This window comes from Bradysia coprophila, unplaced genomic scaffold (genome assembly GCF_014529535.1).
Source record: "Bradysia coprophila strain Holo2 unplaced genomic scaffold, BU_Bcop_v1 contig_400, whole genome shotgun sequence".
Classification (NCBI taxonomy): domain Eukaryota; kingdom Metazoa; phylum Arthropoda; class Insecta; order Diptera; family Sciaridae; genus Bradysia; species Bradysia coprophila.
Genome location: NW_023503656.1, coordinates 332630 through 355914, shown reverse-complemented (window position 1 = coordinate 355914; position 23285 = coordinate 332630). Strand labels below are relative to the sequence as shown.

Genomic DNA, 23285 nt, shown 5'->3' with positions numbered 1-23285 from the left:
CAGTACTGCTGGCCTGCAACAGAACATTTCCGTGAAACCGACTATGGGGTGTTGTAGCTGGACACACTCACTATCATCCCACGTAAACTAAACCTCAGAAAAATTGTGTTGCATTCCAGGAAGTTGCACGAAGTAAAGAGTTGCCCAAACTTAACCAATTTTTTCATAGTTTCGAGTTCAACGAACGGCGTTAAAGTCTGATTGTGATCAAAAATTATCCTTAAGTTATGCTATTTGCATTTAGTGATCATATCATGAGGCCAGGAACGAACAATGCCATTATTCTTTGTCTATACATACCAGAGTGGTTTTTTTTCGTATGTCTGAAAATTTCAATTTCAAACCGCCTCAAAATATGGTATTAATTAGCTGATTCCAAAAATATGTTTTTTCTAATTTTTGGAATCATTTTAGTGATCCGGAAAAATCGTCAAAGTTTGTATGGAAATATATGGGAAAATTTTTTTTACATACAAACTTTGACGATTTTTCCGGATCACTAAAATGATTCCAAAAATTAGAAACAACATATTTTTGGAATCAGCTAATTAATACCATATTTTGAGGCGGTTTAAAATTTAAATTTTTAGACATACGGAAAAAAGCCACTCTAGCTGAGTGTAGACAAAGATTAATGGCATTGTTCGTTCCTAGACTCATGATATGATCACTAAATGCAAATAGCATAACTTAAGGACAATTTTTGATCACAATAAGACTTTAACGCCGTTCGTTGAACTCGAAACTATGAAAAAATTGGTTAAGTTTGGGCAGCTTTTTACTTCGTGCAACTTCCTGGAATGCAACACAATTTTTCTGAGGTTTAGTTTACGTGGGATGATAGTGAGTGTGTCCAGCTACAACACCCCATAGTCGGTTTCACGGAAATGTTCTGTTGCAGGCCAGCAGTACTGTGCGAAAATCGACCATACTTTCATTGTTTACTCCCGAACGTACAGTGGCACCGACTCGTGCCTATACTCTAATGATAGGTCTTTTAGAGGCGCACATTCGCACAACATTTCAACTTTTAAACGTATTGTCTAGAATTGAAAGACGAATCCAACGCGCTATAGCTCGCCCGGATCGCCGAACCCTTGTTTTCAAATTGGTTCAAGTTTTGGCGATATCACTCTTATAGTAGTGATGCATTTCGATGTATTTTGTGGGTCTGTTTTATCAGAGACAATAAAATGGTCGTATTGTTTTACTCATGTTGTAAATCCTATACAAAAATTAAATAAGAACATATGTCACCACAGGAAATTTTGGCTGCCACCGCCCAAGCGAAAAAGGCAAAGGTGTCGTAACCTGTTGAGCGCAGTAATGAATACACACTACAAGGTGATTTTTAAAAAAGTAAATAATAATTGTAAGTACTTACGAAGTATGAAGAAATTACAGAAAAAGATGAATAATTTTTCTTTTCCAAAATTAGTAATGAGATCATTCTAACTTTGAATTTAGGTTACAGAAAAAAGCTCGATATACATTATTCACTAAGTTCTTTCCAAATAATTAGATTTTCTACAGAGAAAGGTGGTAAAACAAAGAAAAGAGCTCAAAATCAAAGGATTTTGTATGAAAATACGATTTTCCTACACAGTATTTTTTTTGCATCACCCTGTACCTTCAAAAAGCAATTTGTTTTCTTCATTAGTCTTCATATAATCAAGATCTACGTTACCCAGTGAAAATATATGCAAAGAAAGCTAAAAAGACGAACAAAATAACCTAAAGTGACTGATTTTCGTCAAAAACACAGATATAACAACTTTAAATTTTGTGTATTTTCATCCTGTATTTTCCACAAACTTTTTGTATTCGACAATGTTGTTCAGCATTCAAAACTCTATGTTTATCCCAAAGAAACCAACTTTTTATCTTTTCGGGTTCTCTTGATATTCAACGAAAAGTGTGAAAAAACACGGTTTTTGGACTTTGAGCCGCTGCCAAAAGTTATTGCCCAGGAACCCAGCCTGGCACCTTAACTTTTCTTCATCAGGGTGCTAACCTCTACCGAAAATCACTTTAACATGCTCCTAAACCCGCCTTTGGACACAGCTTTTTCAGTGGCCCCTGCATTAAATTAACCGTCTGAGAAACTATGATAAATTCAGATGAATATAGTTTTCATCAAATACTCTATCTAACTAACAAGCTAAGTAAATTTAGGGGGTAAAAATGTACTCATAGAAAGTTTTAGCTCAATTGGTTAGATCATCAGCCCGACAAGTTGAAGGTTGTGAGTTCGTGTATCACCCATGCACATCAAAAATTTTTATTTATTTTTATTTCAAATCCAATTTGATTTATAGCATTTCTAAGCTGAAAAATAACTAGAGTAAATTGTTTCCGATTTTCCTAATTTGATGTTCTTCGAAAGGTAAATGACAAGTTAAAAATAATGGAAAAATTGCGGATCGGTTGCGGATCTGTAGGAGGAGAATTGGTTATGACGTGCGAGTTTCAATAACCAATCGTGTCGTGTTCTTCATTAAAAATCATTAAAAAAAATTCTGAGCATAAAAAGAAGAGAAACACAGTTTATAATTTCTATAGTTAAATAAACAGAAAATTAACGCATTAAATCGGATGATATTGTTTATGCAAAAATGATTAATTTTAGCTCTATTCTCTTCTCTATGCTTTATTAGAGCTTTTAAACAATTGCTGCCTTGTCCAAATGAATTATGTAAATTATGTGTAGTGCGATGGAATAATAACATATTCTGAAAATATCTACAAATTTAACATATATCGTGTCTTCAGCTGAAATATTTCGGGTTGCGAGCAAATATGATAAGATGGATGATTACAGCCTTGAGCATATTATGCTAAATTCAGTGTTGTATAATTACATTTTAGTATACATTTAACGTATCATTATGTTTATCATTATATTGAACAAACTTCCACTGCGGGAGAATCCAAGAAAATGTCACAATAATATTTCGATGTAGCCCCTAGCAACCCGTGTATACAAGTTTCGTTATAGATTTTAGCAGCAAAATACTCTTTTAAGAATGTCGACGAAAGCGACTCCCAAGTCATCCAAAACTTCAAAATCAAATAAAGGTGCCCAGTCGGTGAAGCATGAAAGTGACGATTCTGATTCTACCGAAGTAATTTCATCGTCTGACGAAGAAGATCATTGGAAAGAAACAGCCCGGTCGCAGGAGTTGCCAGCTGATTATTACAACATTCAGAAATTGGTTAAGTACATCAAGGCTGGCAATCCGACCGCAACCATTGTGTCGTTGTGCTGCTTAAAGGATTACGAACTCAAATTGCCGATAAATCAATTTGCTATCCAGGATATCGGTGGCCTGGAGGTCCTGGTCAATTTGCTGGAGAGCAACGATTTGAAATGTCGATTGGGCGCACTGCATATTCTCGCCGAAATCTCTATGAATTCCGACATTAGGAAGAGTATCTTGGACTTGGACGGAATTCCATTGCTGGTTAAAATTCTCTCTGAACCAGCAGTGGATTTAAAAACCATTTCGGCTGAAACGATTGCCAACGTGAGTAAAATTCGTTTAGCCCGAAAGCATGTACGAAAGTGCGGAGGAATACCGAAATTAGTCGATTTACTGGATGTGAAAATGGAGTAGGCAAAATGAGTTACGACGAAATTATTCAAAATTCAGAATCCATATTTCTTTCTCGCCTTACACCATCAGATACCTTACCACACCTCGTAATAAGTTAAACGAAGATCAATTGGAGTACTTGAATATGGCACGTGCTGGCGCTAAAGCTTTATCTTCTTTGTCCGAGTCACGACATAACATTGAAGGTATGCATTCCACCAAATACTGTAGGTAGGATATGTTTGAAATTATATTTGTAGCTATGCGAAAGTATGGACTCGTGCCGTTGATGGCACGCTTACTGAAGAGTATTCATTTCGATGTAGTTGTCAATATGATGTCCACGTGTCAACAATGCGCAACGCAAGTATGTTAATCTTTCAGCCAACGTACTGAAGACAGTGCGTTGCTTCAGCACATTTACGTTAATGTTCCACGCACACTTTTCCAGCCATCCTATCAGTTAGCAATCACCACTGAAGGAATGATACCCGATATCGTTGGCCATTTGAGCTCAGACGATTTGGAATTGAAAATGCAGTGCAGTCGAGCAATTTTTAAATGTGCAAATGACAAGGTATGCTCTTTCATTTTGGACAGTTTTAAAAATGAAAATAAACAACAAATCTGTGCGTAGACGGCTAGTGATTTAGTCAGAGAATCCAATGGGTTAGATCCTTTAGTGGCCATAGTAAAGGAGAAAAACTACCGGGAAAACAAGCCTCTAATTGCAGCTGCTACTGGTAAGTTATAATTTTTGAACATTTTGCAAACGGGGCAATCGTATCGTCCGTTATTATCAGTTCCTTCGGTTCATTCAATCGTTATTTAACTGTAGTTTTGTTCCTAAATAACTATTCCAAACTTACTATGTAGGTGCAATATGGAAATGTGCTGCTATCGAAAAGAGTGTAAAACAACTGGACAATGTGGGTTTAATGTCCATCCTTTGTACACACTCGAAACCAAAAATGTTTTTTTTACAATTTTTCAGCTACGTACTGTTCAAATATTGGTTCAACTTTTAAACGACGAAAACGACGAGGTGCTCACAAATGTTGTCGGCGCAATATCCGAATGTGTACGCTTTCAAAATAATCGCGAAACACTTCGTGTAACTGGCGGCCTTCCACTAATAGTCAATTTACTAAATGGAACCCACGCTCCTCTGCTGGAAAACTGTTCTAAGGTCTTGACGGAATGTGCAAAAGATCCGGAAAGTATGGCCATTTTAGAGGAAATGGATGCTGTTCGCTTAATTTGGTCACTTTTGAAAAATCCTAATCCTCGAGTTCAAGCCTACGCTGCATATGCATTGTGTCCGTGCATTGAAAATGCTAAAGATTCTGGCGATTTAGTGCGAAGTTTAGTTGGTGCCATGGAACTGGTTGTCGGATTAATGAAATCGACCGATACCTTGGTTCTGTCCGCAGTATGTTCCGCAATAGCAACAATTGCTAAGAATAAGGAGAATTTGGCAATATTATCCGATCACAAAGTTATTTACATGTTAGCAGATCTGGGTAAGCTATTGGAAATCTATCGGTGTCATATGCACTTAGTGGTTTTACTTTCCTTTAAGTGCATACAAAAGACGATCTCCTGCGGGAAAATCTTGCGGCAGCCATTGCCAGTTGTGCGCCTCACGGCACCAATACTCAGGAATTGGGAAGGTTGAGAACTGTGACACCAATCGTCGGATACATGGTTAGCTCAAATCCTAGAGTGCATCGTACCACTGCAATGGCACTACATAGACTGTCAGAAGACTCACAAAACTGTATAACTATGCATCAGGTAATGAGTTCAACTGATGGTTTATACTAAAGCCTGCTAAATTAACTTCCCAATTGCTTTAATTATCACTTCAGAGTGGCGTTGTACCATTTCTTTTGGAAACGGTAGGATCCAAAGACAGAGAACTTCAAGAGGCATCAGCTGGTTGCCTACAAAATATAAGAAAGCTTGCGCTTCGAGCTGAAGAATTTACTGCGAGACGTTGAAAAAACAATTTTTCGTAGGCGACATGGCTTACTCTAAAATTCATCGCAAAATTGTATTTTTGACCGATGCATACCTACTACAGGAATAATAATAAATTCTTATTCAACAATTCTGGAATTTTCTTTAAAGTCTAGGCCCCACCTTTTGGGTGGGTCAGATCCCTTGACTGTTTGTCTGAGCTTCTCAATAGTATTTTTATTGACAATGATTTATTGATTTATTTCAATGAAATGTAATTTTGTATGTTGATTGCCACAAAAACGCATTTAGAAGAACTACTAGATTTAATTCTGTTTAGTTTCACTGAAAATCTTCGCAAATTTCCACTAGAAATGAGTTCGTTTGAGGTGGCGCCATGCAAATCCGTATGTGCTCCGACTTGTATGGGCCACCATACCTACTTATCTACTTTCATTGCAGATACGCAAGGTTTTACAAACGATCGATATAATATCCTGTAGATAATGAGACACGAAGAACGAAATTTCGGAAATATAGCACACATACAAGTGCAAAAAATACGAATCACAACACAAAACGAAGAGAAAAAGGAAATTGAGAAATGCAGAGTTTCAATTATTTTCAAATATTTGTATGACATTATTTCGCGCGCTTTCTCAAAACGTAAGTTACGTTACACATACATCCATGTGACCTTTCCGCATAAAGTTGCTTTGACATTACTTATCTTCTTCTTCTTCTTTTTCAGCCTGTTTCTATCCACTGCTGGATGTAGGCCTCTCCAACTTCTTTCCATTTCGTACGATCCATTGCCATTTGCTGCCAGTTTGTACCTGCAATATTCTTAATTCCGTTTGTCCATCTCTCTGGTGGTCTACCTATAGCTCGTCTTTTATATGGTCGCCAGTTCATGATCTTTTTGGTCCAACGTTCGTCTGTCCTTCTTGCAATATGTCCCGCCCAGCTCCATTTCAAAGATGCTATTCTTTCCATGACATCAACGACCCTGGTTTGTTGTCGAATCCATTGATTCGTCATTCTGTCTCTGAGTGTTATTCCAAGCATACTCCGTTCCATGGCTCTTTGTGTCACTCTCAATTTATCTTCGGATGCTTTTGTTAAAGTTAACGTTTCCGCTCCATAAGTGAGCACTGGAAGGACACAAGTTACTTATCTACCCTATATTATGTCGATGTTACAAACACAAAAAAAAACAGGTTTATCGATTTTTTTAACGTTGCGAATTGGACCATAGATTGTGTTGGCGTTCGTTGTTCAAAACGCAAGGTTTTACATCAAACTTAGTCATCTTTGGCAAACATCAAACTCAGTCATCTTTGACAAAACTTTTCAGCAAAAATCGCAAAAATACTATAACACTGAAGTTGGTCACCAAACCTACGACATTTAAAGTGTCAACCAACTAAAAGAAAACATCATTCAGAAAGCATATAAAAAAGTGTAGACGAAATACTTATTCGTACGTTTCATCAACAAAATATCTAATGGAACAAGCACAAGCTCATTAAGCTAAGTCTCGGAAAAACAAAAATTAAATGTAACGAGAAGTGCCATAGTGTAAATTAAATAATTTTTCGGTTACGTGAAGCAATTATACTGTTAAACATTACATTCCAACATTGGCGGAACAGATTTTGCATTAAAGCTATGGAATCGTCGCGATATTTTGTACAAGTAATCGTGTCGATGATTTTCCTGACCAATTGTTCGCAAGCATTTGGATTTAACATTGATGACAATTGCCCCAGAATTTTTCATCAAGTGTTCAATGGCTATGCACCGCTTGGTGAGATTATATTTTCGTTTTAGAAGTGTTATTTCGATTGTTTTTTTTTGTTTATCTCTCAACGTCTAAGACTGAAGTGTAGATATAACATATAAATTATGGAATAAACTTTATAATTTCATCATTAACTTTGACTGTAACGCTATTTTGAGTAAACGAAAAAACTAAGTGAATCCGACACAAATTCTTTCTTCTTCTTTTTCAGCCTGTTTCTATCCACTGCTGGATGTAGGCCTCTCCAACTTCTTTCCATTTCGTACGATCCATTGCCATTTGCTGCCAGTTTGTACCTGCAATATTCTTAATTCCGTTTGTCCATCTCTTTGGTGGTCTACCTATAGCTCGTCTTTTATATGGTCGCCAGTTCATGATCTTTTTGGTCCAACGTTCGTCTGTCCTTCTTGCAATATGTCCCGCCCAGCTCCATTTCAGAGATGCTATTCTTTCCATGACATCAACGACCCTGGTCTGTTGTCGAATCCATTGATTCGTCATTCTGTCTCTGAGTGTTATTCCAAGCATACTCCGCTCCATGGCTCTTTGTGTCACTCTCAATTTATCTTCGGATGCTTTCGTTAAAGTTAACGTTTCCGCTCCATAAGTGAGCACTGGAAGGACACAAGTGTAGAAAACTTTGCGTTTCAGACTATTATTCATTTTGCTTTTGAAAATTAGTCTGAGTTTTCCGAACGCTGCCCATGCAAGACCAATCCTACGTCTTATTTCTGCAGTTTGGTTGTCCAGACCTAACTTCAGTTTATGTCCTAGATATACATAGCTGTCGACTCGTTCAATGACAGTGTCACCAATTTTGATCTCTCTATCGTCCCCGATGTTGGTCATGACTTTTGTTTTCGATAAGTTCATCTTGAGGCCAACTTTGCTTGCCTCTTCACTTAACTGTTGTAGCATAAGCTGAGCCTGACCTAGATTCGCTGCTATCGGTACAATGTCATCAGCGAAGCGGAGATTGCTCAGGTACTCTCCATTTATCTTTATTCCCTTTTTACTCCAGTTTAACTTCCTAAAAACACTCTGCAGAATCGCCGTGAATAATTTCGGTGGAATGGTGTCACCTTGCCTTACACCTCGGCCAATTCTGAATTTCTCCGTGCTCTTATGAAGTTTTATACATGAAGTAGCATTTTTGAACACATATCGAATTGTGTTGGAGTACCTTGAGTCTACTCTACATTCGTCTAATTCTTTACAGGCAACATAAACGCTGGAAATTTCTCGGAATATCCAAAAATTACGACATTACTGCCCTGCATTGCAAGCTGCTGTCAACATAATACATGCAATGTAGCATTTATTTTCAATGAAACTTGCTATCAAGTGCAGTGCTCCAGCAACGATCTATGCATGCCAGCACGAAAGCTAAATGTCACGACGAAATTGCAAATGGTCTTAGTGAATCCGGTAACAGATGGTAAGTAGCAACAAAATTTTCAACAAAAACAATCGCTGAAAAATTCCGATTTTGCAGGTGACTCGTGGATGGACGTGTTAAAGGCCCATGACTTCGATGATATTCAATTGGAGAATCGAGTGAACCCACCGTATTTCGATAAAATGAACTTGGCTGATGCTCTTTATGGTAGCAATTACTTTGAGGGCTATCCACCGTCCGGTCAGTATGTTGATGATGGCGATCTGCAAATGGATGAATCTAAAATTTACTCGGAAATGGCACCCTGCCAAATGGGACTAAAAATGTGTCCAGTGAATGAAAAATGTGTGCAATTGATACCCCAATCGAGGCAGGGAGTCTGCAATTGCATTCAAGGCTACGAACGAGATGAGCGAGGTGTTTGCGTTAGTCTGAAGTTGGCAGAAAATCTGATTATAAAAGATTTGAACGGTGAAAGTGAGTCGGGATCTGTGACGAAGTCGGATTCAAGTGAAAAACCGTCCACAAACAAGTTGGTTGTATCTGTGGTGTCGAAGACAGTGAGATTGCCGGAAAAGGAAGCTACCCTGATTGCGTACACAGTTCCGGATGAACAGGCCAGCGGTGATACGTATAAATATCTATGGTCACTGATTACGCAGCCAAGTGATGCAGTTAATGGAACGATGTCAGATCAGACTAAAGACAAAATTTTACTGTCCAATCTATCGGAGGGACTATATCGATTTAAAGTGGTTGTTACCGGAAGTATGCTGAAAGGAGAAGCTTATGCGAATGTAACTGTTCTGCCGGAGAAACGGATTAACACTCCACCGCAAGTGATCATAACACCGCAACAGCAAACTTTAAAATTGCCCACAAGCAAAGCTATATTGGATGGTAGCACTTCCAAGGTAAGAAGCAGAGAGGTTGCTTGTTGCAAACGATCCTAAGTGGAATAGAACCTCCCATGTAAAACAACCGTTGTCGTTCATTTACAGGACGATGACCAAATCGTTAACTGGCACTGGGACTTGATATCTGGACCGATTGGCTATGAGCCGACATTACCGGAAACTAGCACATTACAATTATCCGATCTAACTAGTCCCGGAAATTATACTTTCCGGCTAACTGTGACCGATTCTGACAAAGCAAAAAATTCAACAACAGCCACAATTTCGTTGTTAAAGGCCAGCGATTATCCACCAGAAGCTAATGCGGGTATATGAAACATCTAGTTGATATGAAAGTCATGTTCAGTTTAAATTAATACTAAATTATTGACAGGCGCTGACGTCATACTGTACTTGCCACACAATAATGTAACGCTAAACGGTTCTCAGAGCACAGATGATAGGGAAATTGTCGCGTGGGAATGGACCAAAGATGCTAGCGATGTGTCCAAAGCGGTTGACATGCAAAATACACGCACTCCATATTTGGAGCTGTCCAATCTTGAGGAGGGAATTTACGCATTTGAACTGAAAGTAACCGATGCTAGTAACCAGTCGAGTACCGCCAAAGTGCACGTTTTTGTCAAAGCACCAACCAATTTACCGCCGGTCGCAAATGCTGGACAAAATTCCACCATCAATTTGCCTCAGACGTGGGCCGTTTTGAATGGCTCACAGTCAACGGATGACATCAAAATCATTCAATATCTTTGGAAGCTGGTGTCTGGTCCGACAGTGGTAACCATATTGAATTCAAATGCATCCATTGCCAATGCCACAGGCATGACCATCGGAAGCTATTCGTTTGAATTAAGCGTGATCGACGAAAACAAGAACAACGCAAGTGATAAAGTGACAGTGACCGTTATTCAAGGTATGGGATGTGCCTATAGCGATGAAAACTTGTTCACTAAAATCGTATTTTATTTACAGAAAAGAACGCGCCACCAGTCAGCAATGCCGGTGGTGATCAGAGTTTAACACTTCCAATAAGTGCAATTTACCTAAATGGTACAAAGTCTAGCGATGATTTGGGTATCGTTCGGTATACATGGACTCGAGATGGAAATAGTTTAGCCATCGGAAACGTTGTGGGAAACACGAGCTCCGAAGCTGTGCTAATTGTACGAGTCACTGCCCGAGAACGCCACAGATTTCCCATCTAAAATTTCGTTTATTACAGATTGTAGACGTTGTACCGGGTCGTTATGTATTTACACTTACAGTGGCGGATGCTCAAGGGTTGACCAGTAGCGACACAGTCAGTATAATTGTTCATCCGGATCCGATGGTCATGAACATGGTAGAATTGACTTTAACCATGGGTGTGTCAGTGTTGACACAACAAGAAATTGATTCGATTCGCTCGAAATTGATGCTGTTGCTGGGTGACAATACGAAGCTTCATATGAGGGATCTGAAAATGGAACAGAAAACTGGTGAAGCAGTTCTGGTGTTTTTCGTTGAACAAACGGTATTGTGAAAGTAGAGTTCCGGAAAATGGAGCGACAAATAACATTTCCATTGTTTTTAACAGTCGGCCAACAGCGAAAAGATTATCATGCCCGGACTGGAGGTGGAAAAATTATTGACCGACAGATTTTGGAGAGACAGCAGCATTCTAGGAACATCAATATCTGATGTTCGAACTATGTTCTGCCAGAACAAGTGCTCTGGCCATGGAGTGTGTAATTCGGAAACGCGAGCGTGTATGTGCGATACATTTTGGATGCCCGACGTATTCTATTTTTGGGGAATCGGTCCAGCCAATTGTGGTGAGTATATTCTTCCGCTCCCTTCCTATGACTGTCACTAAGTGTTTCGTCTTAAGTTGAACTATTGAACTGCTTCTTGCAGATTGGTCCATCCTGTACGTCGTCATAGGCGTGTTTCTCGGTTTTCTATCCATATCTGGTTGTTGTTGGGGGCTGACCTGCATGTGTAGACGATCGAAGAAGCCAAGAACTCGAACGAAACCTCAGAAGTATGCCCTGCTAGGCACACAAGATGATGAGATTCCTTCGCGTAAGTTCAGATGCGATTTTTGGGTCTAATGAGATTTAATTTTAAATATACAATTTCAGTGACACGAGGAACATCTCTATCCGACTCGGAAACAGATTCGGATGTACTGTTTGAAAGTCGTTCCAAATCGAATGGTATTTTACGCTCAAATGGTTCGGTTAAAAATGGCCAGTCCAAATATTCGGTAACGCGACTGGGGCGACGCATTAAAACTTAAATTTATTTAATATTATCCACACTATTACGGCTGTTGATCAATCGGATTGTAGGTTTTTATTGCAAAAAATCTAAAAACATGAAAGACATCGTGAGACAAAGTTATAGTTACCGGCCTTAAAGTTTGTTCTCGTGAAGTGCGCACATTCGGGTTAAAAATTTGTGTTTTAATTGGTGTGTGTTTGTGTGCCAGTGCATAAGAGCAATGGGCCCATTGCAAATTTGTACCCTACATATAGGAGAAAAAATATTTGTTCTGAACGAAAATCTTTTTTTGAAAAAGTAGAACCACTAAAACACCCCATAATGTGTTACTTTCAAAAGAAAAATTGGTTGTGAGTCATAGCTTACCCCACTTGGAGAAACCTGTGCAGATTAGATAAATTTACACAATCTGCAAAGGTTTCTCCAAGTGGGTTAAGTTCCTGTGCAGATTAGATAAATTTACACAATCTGCAAAGGTTTCTCCAAGTGGGTTAAGTTATCACCCACAAACCAATTTGAAAGTTACGCATTTTTGCGTGCTCTAATGGTTTTTTTTTTAAATTTATTTTGCTTCAGAGAAATCATCAAAAAACGAATATTTCTCCGCCTGAATGTGGGCTACAAATTTGCAAGGGGTCCATTGCTCTTAAACAAGTGCAATACAAACGATGCGAGTTTGAATTTATATCGAGATGTTTTTTTCATTCTGTATTTGTCGTCTCATTCGGAAATAATCGGTGCATAATCACCGGTACATAGCCACCGGGATGGGAGGTTCGACTATAGGGGGAAAAAATTGAGGGAATGATCAATTTCAATTCAGTCGTAGCCTATCACTGTGAATATTTTATTTTTAATTTATATTATGTTTTTCATGGAACACTGTTTTTACGGTTTTTGTAGGGTCATGTAAAGCTTAGGGTATAAGAAAGAACAGAGAACAAAGTAATTTTAATTTAAAAAAATGTGATTTTTGTTTGAGGCTTTAAAAAGGGCTAATTTTGAGTTCGAGAAGCATTGTACCGAAACGGATTGCTGTTTACATTGGTATTTATTAAGCGTTTCTATCGATTCAGTTTGGGTAAACCATGGTCACATCAAAAGAAAACAAAATATTTCTCCGTTTTGCTTTCGTTTTCCCTCTCTTACCGTCGTTTCTGCCACTGTAAACATTAACCGAATCGCGTAAGGAAATAGCGTTTCACTCAAAAAAAATGTCCCGAGTATATTTTAGTCAAAATGGTCTTTATGACCAATAAAATTAACTTAATCATTGTGATGTCAACAATATTCCTCGTTTTAATCATTAAATAAAATTTTAATCTTAATTTTCTGTATAGGTACAGTCAAGGCAACATAAACTGATTAAATTTGTGTGAAGTGAACCAGTGATTCGAAAAGAAGCTTTCAGAACAAAAACGTGAACCATTTTCACTAAAGTCGACCTTTGAAAATTCCGTCGTTTTTAGTCTTTGTCGCATATATCGATTTTTTACGGTCGGTTCAGTGTACATACAATGTTGGTTTGGTCCACATATATGTTAATCTAATCTACAGACTTCAGAGACTATTTATCAAAAAAAGATCAAATCTAAAAAATATTTTTTTAGATCGTGACTGAGTGTCAAAACTAAAACATTATATAACAACTGCTACACCCTATTTCACATTCAATGTTCACCATGTTTACGAACTTATATTCAAAGGGCCAGTGTACATATCAGTTCCTCGTTTAAGCATACTAGTTAAAATCGGTATGTTATTACACCACCCAGTACAAAAAGCATTTGTTCCACGACATTTGACTGCTAGAGCAGAGCCATAATTTGAGCACAGATTAATGACTGAAATAAAACTTTAATGTTGATCCAGATATTTTTCTAATTGATTTTTCACCATGAACTCATGATGCTCTGTACTGCTTTGCTCACATTTCTCTCACGGTATTTGTGACCAATATATTAGGGGTAAACCATTATGGTTCGTAAGGTTCGATTTCAAACACTTATGACATAAAATATTTGGGAGAAATATCAAAATTTGACAAAATTGCCATGCTTACCAACTTTACTAACCATGATGGTGTATCCCTATTATCATTTCGGCTCTCCTCACTCTAAAAAATAAAAGTCGTAGATGAAATGGCATGCACGTTTCTAATTGTGATCCTATGAGAATCTGATATTCACTGCCTGTAAATAGTGTTCTGTACGAATGGCTCTTTTAATTGTTCGCTATGAAAACTATCGAATGACTGATTGTGCAGATTCAATCAATTTTTAATGTTCCATTGTCTTTATCATAATAAGCGAGGGGTTGCTCACTTTGATTACGCAAAAATTGGATCTCGTCAAATCAGTGAAATTTCGTTGATTACACTTGATAAATTGCTATTACTAGTTGATTTATTATGATTAGAAACTGATTTAAGACATTTGACTTGAGTATTGAGTGGTTAATCACTTGATTAACAAATGGTTAATCACTTGATTAACAAATGGTTAATCATGTTAATCAGCTAAGTGAGCAACCCCTCGATAATAAGTTGCTTATACCACAATAAGTAGAAAGGTTAAAGCAAAAAATCGCCAATGAAAGAAAAACAATTGTCATAATATTTGTCGTATAAGAAATGTTTTATTATCAAATGAAGATTGTATATTTTACTTCAAATCAACTTTATATTTAAAAATAACACAACGAGAAATCCATAATTTTTTTTACAAAAAAAAATCTTTTAAATAACAATGGAATCTTTTTCTAACGAATTGCGAATGGAATCCGATTTCATTTAAAATTTTAAAAGGATATAATGGTCTCAGTATTCTTGATATGTATTCGTTAGATCGACGGTCTATTGTAATTGAGAAATAAAATGTATTTAACTTGTATAATCTAGTCTTTTCACAAAGTAAATAAATATTTTTAAGTGTTACTGTTCGACGTTTTTCTTTTATTCATCATCTAGTGGAGATAGTCTTATACAAAGTTCTCAATATTCTAAAAGATAATTGATTATCTGATAATTCCCTCGAATGAAAGTCAGGGTCTTAAGTCAGAATCTCGGGTTCAGTACAATTATAAAACATCCGGTACTTTTTGGAAAGTCTTTTGATGGATATTCTCGACTCAACAAAACCACTGTTCTTTAAATTGCAAGAAGTCAGAAAATACGCCTAATGAAGTTAAAATGAATGAAATGATGACAAAACGTAAAATACAGAAATGTGTGTAACGCTTGAAAGCACGATAACTTCTAAGTAATTCTGAACTGATATCAGACAAATGATGATAATGCTGGATTATTTTTGTCATTTCGAATAACTTGGGACTAGTTCAGTGGATTATCAAATTTTGTCATCATTCCGTTAGCTTGAAAGGTTCGCGTCTGCGAAAAGCTTTCGTTACGTTTGTCAGCTCGAAAAAAGAGAATTTCGTTGATTTGTTGACTCAATAGATCTCTATGGCGAAATGAATGACATCTGTGGATTCTATGGTACAAACCATTATAGAGTTACACCATATATGAATGATAACATAGGCTAAAAAAACCTCTGTTGGTCACACTGATTTTCAGCTAGTATTCCTTGTTAAATTTCATAGTTAAATGAAGCTACGCTAGATGACGCTAGATTGTCCCCATACAACACTAACTCAAAATCAGTGTTACCAACACAGTTTTTTTGTCACACGAATATTCGACTTTGTCGTATATATCACTCTTTCATACATGGTTACACTCGAGAGATGACACTGTGGCGCTATAAATGAACATTTTAGTAACAACTGAGGGGAAGTCCCATTTGATTGAAGTTGGTTTTGTAATCACAAAAGTGAATATCTATTAGAATCTGCAAAGTATATAAACACTGAAGGTAGCGCAGTCCCTCAGGGAATAGCAAGAAATACGGATCCCGACTTTAAGGTGAATTTCGTATGACGCCAATACATATATTTATAGCATGTTGTACGCATGTGTATTGATATACAATAAATTCACCTCAAAGTAGGGATTCGCATGTTTTTGCGGATCTGCGCTACCTTCAGTGTTTATATACTTTGAGAATCTGTTGGTTGGGAGAGGGAGTTTTCGATTTCGTCCAATTATCTTTCTTGCTGTTGAGGTTTTATTCAAGGTATAAGTAGTCCCTTATATCAGTGCAATATCAATTCGATACCGACGGGTAAAACCCGATTGAAGACCGGGTAACAGTGCTAGTCATATTACCACTATGCCAGTCATACACTTATTTACAAACAGCAGATCCCTGAAGAAAGATACTTGATCCGTAAAGAAAGACACTGACCTTGTTACTTCTCTTCACATTTTGTTTCACTTAACAAAATTTTTTTCCACACAGTCGCCAGAACTGATCACACTATGGCTTTGGGAACAAAAAGTCGGTTTTCGAGGTGCGCATGGGAGCTTCGAACTTCATTTTTTGTTGTTGTTATTTTCGTGATCAGGTGACCATTCTGCATCGAACCTACCCGCAGGCATTAAAAAACAAAATACTTTCGTCAAAACGCTTCACCCTACTACACACTGAGGAGAAACAATTTATTTTCCCTCAACGAGGAACCCTCAACGAGAATTATAGGCATGATATCCCGCTACATACAATTCAGTTGAGATGCTTTTTTTTATTAAATCTCTTCTGTACCTGAAAATCACGCGTTCGCTAAAACTTGTTTGTTATTTTTGTTTATCGCACAGAAAACTTGCATAACATCAATTAATTTACCTCAAATATGCATAAAATATGAGTTTTTTATGTAGATAAATGTGGAGCCAACGAAGTGATGCTGAGAATCCACAATATTGTCTCAGTTGGAAATCGTATTTGGCAAAGATAAGTTGTGTAAAAAATTTGAACAACATCTCTGATAAGAAAGGCTGACGATATGGTGGAATATAAGGTACATATTCTGCGTGCAGGTGTACGTTCGATCAAATACAATACAGTTGTGAACTATGTGTATAATATTGTGTGCATTTCATGCATATTGATTAACAATGCGAAACAAATGACTTGAAAATATTTTTTCGCCTAAATTGAACCAATTTTCAATGGCGACTACACCAAAAACCTGTTTTCTGATTAAAAATGAAACGTTGATAAATCAAGTGATTTTTTTTCTTGCATAGTATCTAACTGGTTTTGGTTCCCATTTTTCATCGGAACATCCAAACTATCCGAATGCATTACCTGAAGGTCAAAACTCACCTCAAAAATGCGCCTATGGTCTGTACGCTGAACAACTATCCGGTACTGCATTCACTGCTCCTCGCACCGAAAACTCTCGGTCTTGGTTCTATCGGATTCGTCCCTCAGTCGTACATAAGCCATTCGAACGTGTCACATTCACCAATCAATTGACCATTAATTGGAACGAACAGTACCCAAATCCCAATCAGATGCGGTGGAATCCGTTTGATCTGCCTCTAAACGGTCAGATTGATTTCGTTGAGGGACTTCATACAGTTTGCGGTGCAGGTGATCCGAAAAGTAGACATGGCATCGCAATTCATGTCTATCTTTGCAATTCGTCTATGAAGGATCGCGCATTTTACAATAGCGACGGAGATTTTCTAATTGGTACTCATAATTGGTTAACATTTCTGATAAAAAAATATTCTCGAAATTTTGAAAATTTTCTGTTGTCACAGTGCCACAGGAAGGCGGTCTGGACATCACAACTGAATTTGGAAAACTTTTTGTGGCTCCGAATGAGATTTGCGTTTTGCAGCAGGGAATGAGGTTTTCTGTGAATGTTGATGGACCATCGCGAGGGTATATACTCGAAGTTTATGACAATCACTTTAAATTGCCTGATCTGGGTCCAATTGGAGCCAATGGTCTAGCTAATCCCAGAGATTTCCAAACGCCAGTTGCTTGGTTCGAAGATCGGGATGTAAATGGTTAGGGCAAAGTTTGTACATGATTTTTAGAATGAACATTTGTTTTAACGGATCTTTTCGTTGCAAATACAGGCTTCCAAACGATTTCGAAATACCAAGGGGCCTTGTTCGTGGCCGAATCAAATCATTCGATATTCGATGTAGTAGCATGGCATGGAAATTATGTTCCTTATAAATACAATTTGGCTAACTTTATGGTCATCAATTCGGTCAGCTTTGATCATTGCGTAAGTTATTCGTTGTACCTCACCTCAATCTTTTTTCAATGGAAAACACATTTATGACTTGAAGGATCCGAGCATATTTACCGTCTTGACTTGTCCGAGCCATCGCTACGGTACAGCTATAGCAGATTTTGTGGTTTTCCCGCCCAGATGGAGTGTACAGGAAAATACATTCAGACCGCCATACTACCACAGTAAGATCAATATCACTACTTAAACACATACTAATTTCACCGAAACAAAATCATTACGCAGGAAACTGTATGAGTGAGTTTATGGGACTCATACTGGGAAGATATGAAGCGAAAGAAGGTGGTTTTCTGCCGGGCGGAGCTTCTTTACATTCAATGATGACGCCACATGGACCAGATCATCAATGTTTTGAGGGAGCTTCGAACGCAGAATTGGTACCTCAACGAGTAGCTGATGACACACAGGCGTTTATGTTCGAGTCGTCGTTGAGCATGGCAGTCACAAAATGGGGCGAGGAAACATGTCAGAAATTGGACGTTAATTACTATGAGTGTTGGCAGAAACTCGAAAAACATTTCAAATTATCTGACTGATGAAAGTCACTTTGTAATTTATACCAAAAGGCGCCCTATAATCAAAAGCAGAAATAGCTGCGTCGCTTAAAAATATTTGAATTTCTGGAGCCTTGAGGCATAAATTTACATTTTTTTTGCTGTACTAACATAACAAAATCCTAACACGAAAAAAAAATGCTTTTCACAAGAAGTTGACTAACCATTAAATGAAATTTGATGATCATTTTATTATTTAATAAATAAAACGTTTAATGAAATAAGTGCTGGTTCTTTTCTTTTACCTGACTTTATTACCACCACTACACTTGACTAAACCAGACGAAACAAAATGGTAAATTACTCTCGCTAGTAACTTTATTTATCGCATACGCGGTGTGATTCCCCGAAAAAATTATTCACCTAGGATATATAAACAAACATTATACTTCTGTAAATTGTCAAAGTGTCATTCGCATATCTTGTTGTCTCGTTTTCGCTTATGCGATAAAAAAGAATATGCACGTATGAAAAGCCGTCTCGGCAAGCCTCGACCGCTTTGTCATACGTACATAATATTTATTACCTACCAAGGCGAAGCCGAAAAGTAGATGCATCTGTAACGTTGTTTGCCTATTCATTAAATCGTTAAATTATGAAATTCAAAAGTATGAGGAAACTTTTCTCATTCTTTTTGCTGTGAAAAAGGTGACATTTAGTAAATGTAAATGCATACCAAAGGTAACGATTCAATTTTGGAATAATACAGTACTTATCAATGGGGCAAATGATGGAATAAGTACTTTTTGTGTGAAATTTGCCGATCGAAGCGTAGCCGAGTACCATTTACACCATTTACCCCATTACCAAGTAAGGGGTCATTCAAATAGTGCGCACGCAGTTTCCTGGGCATTTTTGATACCCCCCTCCCCCTCTGCACGCTTTCGCACGTTTTTCAAAACCCCTCCCCTCAAAAGTGCGCACGTTTCCGAAAAACATTTGTATTCCAAAAATTGTTCGTTTTTGTGGTAGCGGAACCAGAAAGTCAATAGAATAAACTTTAATTAGTGTTTGCGCGGAATAACACTCAGAGACAGAATGACGAATCAATGGATTCGACAACAAACCAGGGTCGTTGATGTCATGGAAAGAATAGCATCTCTGAAATGGAGCTGGGCGGGACATATTGCAAGAAGGACAGACGAACGTTGGACCAAAAAGATCATGAACTGGCGACCATATAAAAGACGAGCTATAGGTAGACCACCAGAGAGATGGACAAACGGAATTAAGAATATTGCAGGTACAAACTGGCAGCAAATGGCAATGGATCGTACGAAATGGAAAGAAGTTGGAGAGGCCTACATCCAGCAGTGGATAGAAACAGGCTGAAAAAGAAGAAGAAGAGAAGAGAAGAAGTGTTTGCGTGATAGTGTCATCAATTTTAGTGTAACACCACACGAAAATATGGGAATAAGCCCAATTTTGTCTATCGAAAATGCTATTAAAGTGCGAATAGTCACTCTTTAATAAGACGTGCATATAGTCTTTTATTGGCTATTCGCACGTTACAAAAGAAAAATGTATTTCCAAGGTCGAACTATACGTTTATATATATCACTTCGTCGAAGCATTGATTCCAACGCAATTCGTAACCAAATTTGTGTCAGGAGGTCACTTGGATAACCATTCTCTACACAATTTTGTACACGGACGAAGTCACTTGCGTTGACACAAACACCTTTTCTGCACAATTTGTAAAAAGATTTTACTACAAAATTGTGTAGAGCAGGTGTTTAATTAAATACAGATGACTTTGTCCGTCTATAAAATTGTGTGGAGAAGATCTTTGGTTCCATCCAGATGACTTCATTCTTATACAAATTGTGTAGAGAAGGTGTTTGGAATCAATCCTTCGACCAAGTGTTCGACCTTGAAAATACAATTTTCTTTTGTAACGTGAGACCAAAGCCAATAGCCAAAGTATAATAGCACTTACCTTTGTCTATCTTGAATTAAAATATCGCATATGTCAGTCTTACTATGAACATAACACCGTATCTAATTTATGTTAAATAACTATTTTACAGCGCTTGGCTCAAGAAATCGCCCAATACAGGAAATCTGTCATTCGCTGAAGAAGTAATTCCACATGCGTTTGGCTATTCTGATTGTCTTTTTGAGAATATACAATGACCGACTAGAGAGTTTCTTGAGCAAAGTGATAGTTCTAGTAGGTTTTTGGTACATTCCCAGTTTAAAAGTTTTGGGTCCAGGTGAGCGTGCGCACTATTTGAATGACCCCTAAGGTATTTTATTAAAAAACTTGAGTCGAAGTTTTAAGTCAGTGAAGTAAAGTTAACTTTACCTCACGTCTTTGAATAATGGTACTTACCGGACGCTAGCATGTAATATATAATACGTACCTGCGGTAATAGTATATTACTTCCGAGGTCTATTTGATAAGTGAGGTGTTACAGCCCGACCCGAAGGAGGGCTGTATTCCCCACTTTTCAAAAACACAACTTGGAACCTCGTAAGTACAATGCTTTACGTGATTAGGCAATGTAAATGAAAATGAAACATGCCGTAACACGTAAAATTTGCTTCCTCACTCTGGAGATCATAACCATTGCCTTCGGCTCTGGATACAAACTTCCCCCTCGTGAGTAAGCAAATTGCAAGTTAGCAAATGCCACAGGTACGAAACATACTATAGGGCACTTGCTCGCTAACGTACGGACATGATACGAATCTGTTCGGGACGGGTGGTTTTAGGTTGATTGTAAAGAAAAGTTTTTTGTTGTTTTGTCTTTACTTTATTTTCGAAAAGCTTTTTACTCAGGCAATTTAAGTATAAATAATTTTATATCTATAAACATAACAATTTTTGCCGACAAACAAAACTAAAAAGAAATTTTATACCACATTTAGAGATTTTTCGAAGTACGTGCTGCGTTATGCACCAAATGGTGCCTATAACCGAGCAAGTGTAAAATGATGCAATATTATTGTTTTTCAATGCTGAACACACACGCTGATATAAACTGCTATGAATATTCATCCTTTTTTCATTACATTGATGAAGGCAACAGAACAAAGATTAATTCTCCTGAAAGTCAGGATCTGTAATCCGCTAAGGGTCTGTGTTAAATCCAGTGTTTATATACTTTTGGCTTTTTCAATGTTATACTCAATTTAAACATGTTTCGTAAAAATATCTCATGTGTTTCAATACAATATTTAACAGAAAACTGTCGCTCTCCTTCCTAAAAGCAAAACAAATTTATTTAAATAAACGAAATAGTTAACATTCTCACAAATGAATTTTTTTCAGACTAGAGATTTACAGGCACTACGCGTAATGGTATATTTCTTCTTTAAGTTTATTAAGTTTAGTAACAGCGCACTGCTATCGATAAACTAGACGAGACAGATGCCAAAATAAGGTATTGGCATGAAGCTATCTCGAGCAACAGTGCTTTCCAGGGCCTGTTTCCAGAATTTTGTTTCTAAAAAGAATCTATAGAATAGGCCCATTTTATACTATAAAAATCGTACCACTCATTTTATCACTTATCAAATCTAGTTTATTGCCAGGAGTGCGTTAATCGTATTTGGTATTTTAAATTTATTGTTTAAAATTCATAAATGTTATTTTAAAATCTGTTTTTATGCTAAATTTAATTCATTTTTATTTTATTAAAGATTTTTATTTTCTATAATAATAATTTGGTTGGTTTAAATTCAGTAATAAATATATGGTTTTTTTTCGAAAACTGTAGAGTGCATAACATTTTATTTTAAATATATTCTCATTGTCAAGGATGTAATTTCCCTTCGACAATATAATCCATAAATACAACAACGTGCAATAAAGTTCATCTGCATCTTCTTCTTTTTACTATCATGTTATTTGCTAATGATTTGATTAAAATTTGTAATTCTCTTTCTGATAAGAAAATAATTTTGCATTTATGTTTTTATTGAATTAAGTTGATAAATTTGCTGGGAGGATTAATTTCTAAAGTATTTGTTTGGTAATTTAAATTGTTTTTCATTTCATTTTTAAGTCATTACCTTATTTGTAGTAGTTGTGTGTTGAGTAAATTTTTAATGGTTACACCACGTCAAAATGTATGTAATGATGGTTTTCGTTCATTTAGTTTTTTTTTTTTAAATGAACACAGATAGATATAGATATCAGATCACCTAAAGGCTTCACAATAGGGGCGATTCATATTTTAATGCATAGCAGTGCTATTCGAAAACGAACAATAGCTCAATTTCCATCAACGCTGATAACTTTATATAAACAGCTGGCAGTTAAAGACCAACAGAACTTTTTTTTTGGCCGATACATGCTGTAAATCATTTTTGTTACCATGAAGGCTTATTTTTGTGCAAACTGTAAAGAAAGTGAAGAAGACTAAACAGACTCCATACACTTCGGCCACATACTCAATGGAGCCAAAGTGTATACAGGCAACAGGCTGCTTATAGAAGGCAACATGCTCAACATTTTTGTACATTTGAATCAACATGGTTCCTGGTAAAATAAATGATTTAAACAATGTCGCAGCCAAAAATTTGTCACTAATTCTTCCGATTCTTTATCAAGATAAATCATGGGCGCGCGTTAGCATAGCGCCCGTGACGCAAGTCCTATTG

The 23285-nt window shown here is 37.1% G+C and overlaps 3 protein-coding genes and 1 long non-coding RNA gene across 4 annotated transcripts; 3 read left to right on the top strand and 1 right to left on the bottom strand.

Moving 5' to 3' along the window:
• Window positions 1-1880: 1880 nt before the first annotated feature.
• On the bottom strand, window positions 1881-18969 carry LOC119082233. Its single transcript, XR_005088602.1, has 3 exons — window positions 18959-18969; window positions 8546-8552; window positions 1881-2029 (listed from the first exon to the last, which is right to left on the bottom strand). It is a non-coding gene; the product is annotated as an uncharacterized LOC119082233 (long non-coding RNA).
• Window positions 2931-5703, top strand: LOC119082230 (armadillo repeat-containing protein gudu). Its single transcript, XM_037191687.1, has 9 exons — window positions 2931-3613; window positions 3687-3802; window positions 3857-3963; window positions 4048-4173; window positions 4234-4339; window positions 4473-4525; window positions 4591-5119; window positions 5179-5393; window positions 5468-5703. The coding sequence occupies exons 1-9, from the start codon at window positions 3027-3029 to the stop codon at window positions 5597-5599; spliced, it is 1971 nt and encodes a 656-aa protein (XP_037047582.1). The 5' UTR covers window positions 2931-3026; the 3' UTR covers window positions 5600-5703.
• LOC119082227 (dyslexia-associated protein KIAA0319-like protein) lies at window positions 6972-12029 on the top strand. Its single transcript, XM_037191681.1, has 10 exons — window positions 6972-7368; window positions 8582-8800; window positions 8858-9675; window positions 9763-9985; window positions 10052-10591; window positions 10651-10841; window positions 10901-11191; window positions 11255-11492; window positions 11575-11742; window positions 11802-12029. Exons 1-10 carry the CDS (start codon window positions 7230-7232, stop codon window positions 11957-11959), a joined length of 2985 nt encoding a protein of 994 aa, XP_037047576.1. The 5' UTR covers window positions 6972-7229; the 3' UTR covers window positions 11960-12029.
• On the top strand, window positions 16707-18709 carry LOC119082231 (homogentisate 1,2-dioxygenase). Its single transcript, XM_037191688.1, has 6 exons — window positions 16707-16863; window positions 17093-17543; window positions 17615-17866; window positions 17939-18093; window positions 18158-18284; window positions 18346-18709. The coding sequence occupies exons 1-6, from the start codon at window positions 16849-16851 to the stop codon at window positions 18654-18656; spliced, it is 1311 nt and encodes a 436-aa protein (XP_037047583.1). The 5' UTR covers window positions 16707-16848; the 3' UTR covers window positions 18657-18709.
• Window positions 18970-23285: the final 4316 nt, after the last annotated feature.

Excerpts from the sequence above, each read along its gene's own strand:
- LOC119082230 (XM_037191687.1), top strand. The coding sequence starts at position 3,027 with ATGTCGACGAAAGCGACTCCCAAGTCATCCAAAACTTCAAAATCAAAT. Across the intron at positions 4,340-4,472 it reads TCTAATTGCAGCTGCTACTG|GTGCAATATGGAAATGTGCT; the intron begins GTAAGTTATAAT and ends CTTACTATGTAG. Across the intron at positions 5,394-5,467 it reads ACTGTATAACTATGCATCAG|AGTGGCGTTGTACCATTTCT; the intron begins GTAATGAGTTCA and ends TTATCACTTCAG.
- LOC119082227 (XM_037191681.1), top strand. The coding sequence starts at position 7,230 with ATGGAATCGTCGCGATATTTTGTACAAGTAATCGTGTCGATGATTTTC. Across the intron at positions 9,986-10,051 it reads TCCACCAGAAGCTAATGCGG|GCGCTGACGTCATACTGTAC; the intron begins GTATATGAAACA and ends AATTATTGACAG. Across the intron at positions 11,743-11,801 it reads AGATGATGAGATTCCTTCGC|TGACACGAGGAACATCTCTA; the intron begins GTAAGTTCAGAT and ends ATACAATTTCAG.
- LOC119082231 (XM_037191688.1), top strand. Across the intron at positions 17,544-17,614 it reads CGACGGAGATTTTCTAATTG|TGCCACAGGAAGGCGGTCTG; the intron begins GTACTCATAATT and ends CTGTTGTCACAG. Across the intron at positions 17,867-17,938 it reads CGAAGATCGGGATGTAAATG|GCTTCCAAACGATTTCGAAA; the intron begins GTTAGGGCAAAG and ends TTGCAAATACAG.